Source organism: Protopterus annectens, chromosome 3.part0 (genome assembly GCF_019279795.1).
Source record: "Protopterus annectens isolate FY-2018-M chromosome 3.part0, PAN1.0, whole genome shotgun sequence".
NCBI lineage: Eukaryota > Metazoa > Chordata > Ceratodontiformes > Protopteridae > Protopterus > Protopterus annectens.
The window spans coordinates 440972229-440980273 of NC_056731.1; the positions used below are offsets into that span (position 1 = coordinate 440972229).

At 33.9% G+C, this 8045-nt stretch overlaps 1 protein-coding gene across 1 annotated transcript; it reads right to left on the bottom strand.

The window, feature by feature from the left end:
- Window positions 1-5430: 5430 nt before the first annotated feature.
- LOC122797266 (chemokine XC receptor 1-like) lies at window positions 5431-7568 on the bottom strand. Its single transcript, XM_044066109.1, has one exon. It carries the CDS (start codon window positions 7544-7546, stop codon window positions 6485-6487), a length of 1062 nt encoding a protein of 353 aa, XP_043922044.1. The 5' UTR covers window positions 7547-7568; the 3' UTR covers window positions 5431-6484.
- Window positions 7569-8045: the final 477 nt, after the last annotated feature.

Below are 8045 nucleotides of genomic sequence, written 5' to 3' on the forward strand. Positions count from 1 at the left end.
CAGAACATCTCATTTCAATTTTGCCATACAATGAATTCCTTAGAATACATAGGATATGCAGTTTAGATAGTGCATTTGAAAATGAATTATTATTGGCAGAGAACATGTTTAAAGAAAAAGGATATGATATAAAAATGGTGAAAGAAGCTAAAAAAAAGGTATTGGAAGAAAGGTACCATAAAGTGGGCAAAGGGTGAGAGAGAGAACAGTGGGGCTCGGTAGAAAATAAAGAAAAAAGAATGGAATACATAAAAGAAAAATATGAAGAACAGAAAAATAGGGAGGTATATTTTGTTGCTGCTTTCAATATCTTGACAGAGTGTAGTCAAGGATGTTAAAGCATTTGGGGGGATAGTAACAGGTGATAAAGATTTGAAACAGTTGTTAAAGAAATATATTAAAGTTTCATAAAAGACAAGTAGAAAATTAGCGGATATGATAGTACATAATCACTTTATGGTACCAGATACTATTTTGATCTACTCTATAGAAACTAAAGCAGGCACAATAGCTTGTAACAAGTGCTCAATTTGTAGACATATAGTACAAGTATTTCCAAAAATAAATAACATGAGATTTACACATAGGAACCTGTACACATGTAAGACAGAAGGGGTAGTTTATGCCCTAAAATGTAGTTGCAATCTTTATTATATAGGAGAGACGGGTAGAGCATTTAAAACACACATGCAGGAACTTATTAGGAATATAATAAATCAGAAGGTGGATAGCCCTTTGGGACAGCATTTTATGTCCATACATAATGCTAAACCAGATGGACTGGTTGGTTGTATTTTGGAGAAAGTTGAGATGTTTTTTGGGGAAAATGTTAAAATGAAGGATAAATTGTCGAAAAAAGAAACCTTTTTTATTTTAAAATATAATACTTTGGAATCTAATGGATTAAACAAAGAATGCAGCTGGAAATATGTGACATAACTGACTAATTATTTAATGGGTTAAATGTTTAATTTTTTAAGTATATAAGATGGATAAGGGTTGTATGTCTTTGTACTCACAGAAGGCTTGTAGCCAAAGTGCTAAGTCTTGTTCTTAACAAAATTGGTGAGCTACCAGAGTCTGTGACTATATATTGTTGTTCTTTTTATTTTTTATTTCTTGAGTTTTCATGGTTTTATAAATATGTCCTGTGCAGACCACCTCAAAGCCTTGTCCCTGTACTTAGTCTCCTACAGACTACTAAGAGGCGAATTATGTCTAACCGACAAGATATTCCATGACCCAACCCTGATGGATCAGTACTAGAATTACCCGATCTAAGAATCTAAACCTCATCTGTGACATAAACAAAACATGTTGGAGGGACATATATGTGTCTTAGTAATTACCCTTTCTCTGGAACAGACTACCCATTCATGTGAAAGAGAGCTCTTCTCTAAGCCTATTCAAAAGCAGTTTGGACCAGTAGAAGGTAAATTACAAAATTACAAATTCACCCCGGCTTGTCTCCTGTGGCACTTATGGACAAGGACAGTTTGTAGATGCCCTATGGCACAGGCATATACCAAAGCCATTCCAGCCTATGGACACTGATAATTGGGAAAACTGGGGCATGAATGGCAGCACTTAAAAAAGCTCTAGGGCCATTAGCCTAGCAACCTATTTTGAGCCTATAAGAAGGGACTGTTTATTGTTGAAGGTGTTCTAGCAATACCTTGAATTATTATTAAATGGAGACTATAAGATAAGCTTATCTAAGAATTCTGAAACATTAAAGATATTTACCTGTATCAAACTAAAGTTCAAGATATCAGTGCTTCTTTTGCTCTAAAGTGTGATCAGTAATTTGCAACTATATACTTTCTATAAGAAGTTCAAGATTGTGGTATCTCAGGCAATTCTCCATCTCCGGTGTACAATGCTTTTGGTGTTAGTAGTAAGGGTGTCTGGGAGTCTGAGAGTGGAGGAGGTAGAACCCCCTGTAAAATTGCTACAGCGATGTTTTTCTTTTTATTTTCTTACCTTAATTTTATTTCGGTTGCATATTATTGTTCTTTTAATTAATTATATGTGTAAGTATCAGTCACTTCATCAGAATTTATAAAACATGAGCACTTTTGGTTCATGTCTTTTTTATCAAGAGCAATTTCTTTGAGCAAAACACTTCATGAAATGTGTTCCTTCAAAGTAATGCAACCCAGGCTTTTTTTTTTTTCTTGAGGAGGGCCATCTCTCCTTGCCAATATGTGATGCTTTCACCCCAGCTCCTACCTTTCCTTAAATGTACGGGAGCTGTATTACATTGATTTAATGAAATAGCTCTTGGTGGATTAGCATTATCTCAATGGTTTGTAGTTCTAAAAGTAAAAAAACTAATAAATTTGATAAAATGACCCTTTGGTGCATACTAAAGCATATTATATTTAGTTTTGAAAGAATGACTAGTAAAATCAGAGAGAAAATGCTTTATATAAATGATTGTTAGATTCGGCTGATGAGCACAGTTTTTTGATAAAGTCAGTGTCTTTAAAGTGGTTTGTTCTTATTGAGAAAATAAGTTAATGAGTTGCTATATGAAATGAAAATGCAAGCAGTAAATATTACCACTAATTGAGTTTTTCATAGCCTATTCAAGTGACAGAGAGGGATAAAGCTCTGAGTATTGCCCGGGTGACTTGAGTTCAAAGATCAGCATGGGCACTTGACAGCAGATGCAGGGAGATTGGCTGTGCTCTTCCTGGAGGGAGGTGCACACATTCGGGGCACAACCATGAGTTTTGTTTTCCCGGTGGTAACAGGCAAAATAACCATTTAGTGCTGACAGACGTGAAGGATGGTCCAGGGCTGTTGCCCATTACCCATCCTATCATCAGGGCTTTACTGCCTACACAGGGTAGGTGGGGAATTATGAGAACCCACCTACTGATAGTAATGAGATGCTGCCTTAGGTTCCTTGATCTGCTCATAACCTCTAGACATGGGACAGGATTAATTTGGGAGAAGTTAAAGTGGATTTCATAGACCCAGTAGACAAGAAGAGGACCTGGGTATAGCTGATAGTCAGCTGTGGGGAAACAAAAAAAATACAAAGAAAAAATAATAATCTTAACATTTCAGCAAAAGCCCAGAGATGGTAGAACAACCAATGTACTGGATGGGTTTAATGCAGTGCTACTGGAGGTGAAGTAAAGAAATGAAGGTTGGAAAATTTAAAAATGCATGCCTTGATTTTGTCTTCTAATTTGTTATGAAGTCATGGATGAATAAAATTTAATAGAGTTCTTTGGCTGGGTAAACTGGATATTAGGTCAGAAAGGGTCTGAGGGGGCTGACCTATTTAAAAAGTAGTACAACATTTAGTCTGACAGCACAAAATAGGCTACCAACTAATTAGGCAGTATTGGAATGGGTCATTGTGCAGTAGTAGCTCTTGCAATGCAGTACAGCATAGTAACGTCATAGTTAATGGAGATTACTCAGGTCAAAGCATAGTGACCAGTGGTCAACATTGAAGCCAGTAATTTTCAATGTATTTATAAGTGACACTAGAGAAAAACTGGAAGAAAATGTTTTCCTTTTTTCAGTGACATAGTTATGTAGTAGAGCTAAAACACAAGAAGGTGTAAAGTGGCATTGAATAACTTGACAAGTGAGAATGAACATGAAAGCTTAAATACAATGGATTAAAACATACAATACTGTATCAAGGATGCAAAATGTCAGGACTGGAACACATAATTAAAGACAGCAGAAGCAGCACAACAAAGGAGAAGAGCACCTAGAACTGTCATATGAATTATTCTGAAGGTAAACGAGCAACACAAGAGCAGCAAGGAAGTTAATGCCAAACAAGGCACAATACCAATACAAAACAAGTTATTACCCTCTGTATTGGCAGCTAAGACCCAGTCTGGGGTACTGACATTGATAGACAGCGTCATCTTCAAAAAGAAGTAGGCAGAATAGTAGCAGTTTAGATGGTGGGGATAAAAGGAGTGCACAGTCTATACCAGAAACAATGCAAAATAAAACAAGATGTATAAAATCAAAGAATGCACACATACTGGAACCTTAAGAAAAGTGAAAGTGCCAAAACAGAATCGGCAGTTCCCAGTCAAGTGTCAGCATATCCAACAAAAAATAATCTGTGTGTGTGTATGTGCATGTGTGAAAATTAGAAGCACAGTCTAATGTTACAAGTTGGCTAATCCATAAGAGCTGGAAATATTCAAAAAGGGATGATGGGTGACTATAAAAAGCTCACATAAAAAGGCAGTGTGGTAATAAAAGAAAAAGATAACTCATGGTCCTATTGGACAAACATAAAGCAATGCTTATAAGGAGTGAGGAAAAATATAGTTAAACATGATCAGCAATATCAGTTTTTACTTTTGAAACTACAAAAAAGTTGTGAAAATGTTAATTCACCAAGAACAATTTCATTAAATCAATGTAATGCGACTCTTAAAGGAAGCGGATAAATTAAGAAATGCGGTAGGTTAAATAATCCTTTTCATCAGATGTTTGTAGTTTTCTTTCTTTCTATAGCAAATGTATGACAGGTGACATCTGAATATTACACTTTTCTCAAAATATCAGAAAAATAACTTATGCAAGTAACTTTTCTTGTTACCATTCATGGGTACTGGGCATTATTAATTAACATTAGGCACAAACTCTTATTAATGGGGTAAGGTATGCATTCACTGCTACCCAGTGACATTCCCAGCATTTCCTCCTGCCTGCCTTTCTCTTTCTCCCATTCCCTGCATTGTTCTCCCTTTTCTCCTTCTATGAGAAAAAAGAGAAATAAAGCTTAACATCGATAGATAGAAAGATAGCTAGAGATAGAGAGGGACAGACAGACAGATATATCGATACACAGATAATGGTACACAAAGACAATATATTTTTAGCTTTTGGCATGCTGCAGATTTGATGAAAAACAAAATTCAACTTACAGAATTCATATTTTATATATATATATATATATATAGAGAGAGAGAGAGAGAGAGTGTTGAGTCATCTTCACTTTTTATTGCACACATATTTCAATGTTCTCATTTATTAAACAAATGACTGTTAATAATGACAACTAAGGCACAGCCTTTATCTGGAATGCATGGTGTCTGAAAGCTTTCATACATGATTTCACTCTAGGTGACTAAAGTCATTACATAAACACTGCAGGACATACAAGGTTCATGATAATCAAATTCCTCTTCTATTGCACCAGAAAAAAATGCATACATTCTCAGCATACATTAGTAAAGTACACAGTCAATTGCTATGTACAGATATAGATGACAGCAGCTAATTTTTAAGATGAAAATTTTGTTATAATTAAAAGGAATATATAAAAATATAAAATAGTTTATACTCTTTTTGTTTCCATTTATGTCTTTCTTTATTTTTGCTTAACAGTGATATTGATATATTAATAATTGCATCATTATAATTGACCTTTGGTTTGATACACGGCTTTATGAAAACTTTATTTTATTATATCTTCCAGTTTGTTTGTCCTGAACTAATAATCAAGAAAACAATTTTTGTCTAGAAATGCATTATATACAGAAAATTATATATGCGCATGAAACCTTCTAAAATTAACACTGAATCATTCAAAAAAATCATAAAGCATTTAATTATATGGACCTTTTTTACACATGTAGAAATAGATGCCCCTCACAGACCTTATTACTTGGGACTGTATTGGCCAACATATAATAATGCAGGTTTGTAAGCAGACACAAGTGCCATCAATCCCGACAGCACTTTTGTGAGTATCCATGCTGTACATCAGAAATAAATAATGTAGAACTACAGCTGTTTCTATAATTGTGTGAACAGGAAATGTATAAAAAGTCATTTACAGTAATGAGCATTGTATTTTGTTATGTATCTGAATCAAACTGAAATTTACATCTTAAACTATCATTTAAATTTTTCTTTTAAATGAATTCCAACATAACATCAGATTGTACAGTTGCATCTGAAATAGGTCTCTATTGGTTTGTTCTATATAAAAGAAAGTACTTCCATTTTCTTGAATGATCATAGCAATTTTATTGGCCATTATATCCTTGTTACACACAGAACGCAAATAATCCATTCTCTACAGTATACTCATATACTGAAGAATACACACAACAGTAGTATAGCCCCTCATGCTACAGATACAGATTAAGCAATTTTATACCTAGAGACAGCCATTTTATACCTAGAGACAGCCGTTATTAATAGAAATTCTTATTTGTAATGAAAAAATGGACAAACTCATAGAAGCTGCTGACACTTAATTCTTTGTCCAATCATTTCAAAGAAGTCAATCTTAAGCTATATTGTTAGCTTACTAAGTACATTTTATTAGACACTCACTGCTCCTTGCTCTAGTATTTCTACAAATTAATGGTTTGAATTGCCTCATTTTTACCTTATCTAAGAAAAAATGATGTGAATATGTGTATTCTGTGTATTTTGTAGCAATACTTCAGTAACAACAACAAAGTAGTTCTTTTACTCAGAAAAATGATGGGTCATCTGAGTAATAACTGATCCGCTTGTTCATCTTAGATAAAGTAGACTGCTTACTACCAAGGCATTTTAAAAATCTGCAAAGCATGTTAAACAAATGCATCCTAAATTTTTCTCCAACTAATGCATAAAATACAGGATTCATACAATTATGTGAAAGTGCAATGCTACGGGATATGATAAAAAAATAATCAAATTGTTTTTCACTTTCACAGGTGGAGATTATCAGATGTTGTAATTCTAGTGCCTTTATAAAAATCATAACATTATAAGGTGCCCAAGTCACAAAAAACACAACCACAATATTGAGAATAAGTTTTACAGTTCTGGGTCTTTGTCGCATTTTGCAGCGACACAGAGTTTTCAGTATTTTTGTATAGCAGTACAAAATTATGCTGAAAGATGTAAAAAATAATGCATTTTGAAAGTAATATGCAAAACAAGTCCAGAAAAATGGTTCTTGTTCCTCTCTGAAATCACAGTGCATAAAGTCATGAGCTGTGTAAACTTTGTGAAAGACTGCTTGTGGAAGAACTGCTAAAAAACTGATGACCCATGTGACCACGCACAGTAAGACACAATATACCCAATTCTTTTCTTTAATGGTCGATACTGGACAAATTATAGCATAGCACCGATAAATACTCATCAATGACAGAAAAAAGATGCCACTGTAGTATGCAACAAAGAAACCAGATCCAATAATTTTACAGGCAAAATCTCCAAAGATCCATCCTCTGAGATGATATACAATCCAAAAAGGTAGTAACAAACAGGAAAACAAATCTGATATGGCAAGATTCAGGATGAAGACACTTGTTACAGACTGTACATTTTCATACTTCAGTAGAATCCAGAGGACCAGCGTGTTTCCAAATAGTCCCAGAATTGCTATCAGACAATAAACTACAGGTGTCACAGCTTTATTAAATACATTTAGTTCTTCTTTATCACAAAAATTGTCATAGTCAGTGGGATAATCAGAGCTGTTATAGTCAAATACTGTGTTGTCACTATGCTCTGTAGACGTTGTTAAAGAAGTCTGCATAATTAATCCTTCAAAATTTGCAAAATCTGCAAAACAAAATTATGTACATTATGCACTTGCCTCTTTATCATTATAGATTCCAATTTGTTAATTTAGCATCTATTATAAAATATTCAATTAATTCCTGATTTATTAAAATTCAGTGTAACAAATAATATACCTTCAGAAAGTATGGATCTGTCATATAGATATACAGCAAATGAACAGAGCCTTAGATTCTGTCTGGTTAACGTTTCATTAAGCTCAGTTTTACTTCCTTAAATGACTAAAAACAGAAATACAGACATACCTAAGCAGCTAAAAACAGCATAAATATTCTCAGTGGTGTATTTATTGTCAGTGAAACAGCCATTTCACAAATATGGGATTTTATTAAGTTATACTGCTTAAACCAGCAGGAAAGGCATTAGGCAAAGCAGCTATTTATTGGCTTCCTTACTTATTGCATAGTCACTATTTGTTAAATTAATTTTATTACTGATGGATATTTTTTACTTTG

What these genes read in the sequence shown, in the direction of transcription:
- LOC122797266 (XM_044066109.1), bottom strand. Translation starts at nt 7,546, where the DNA reads ATGCAGACTTCTTTAACAACGTCTACAGAGCATAGTGACAACACAGTA.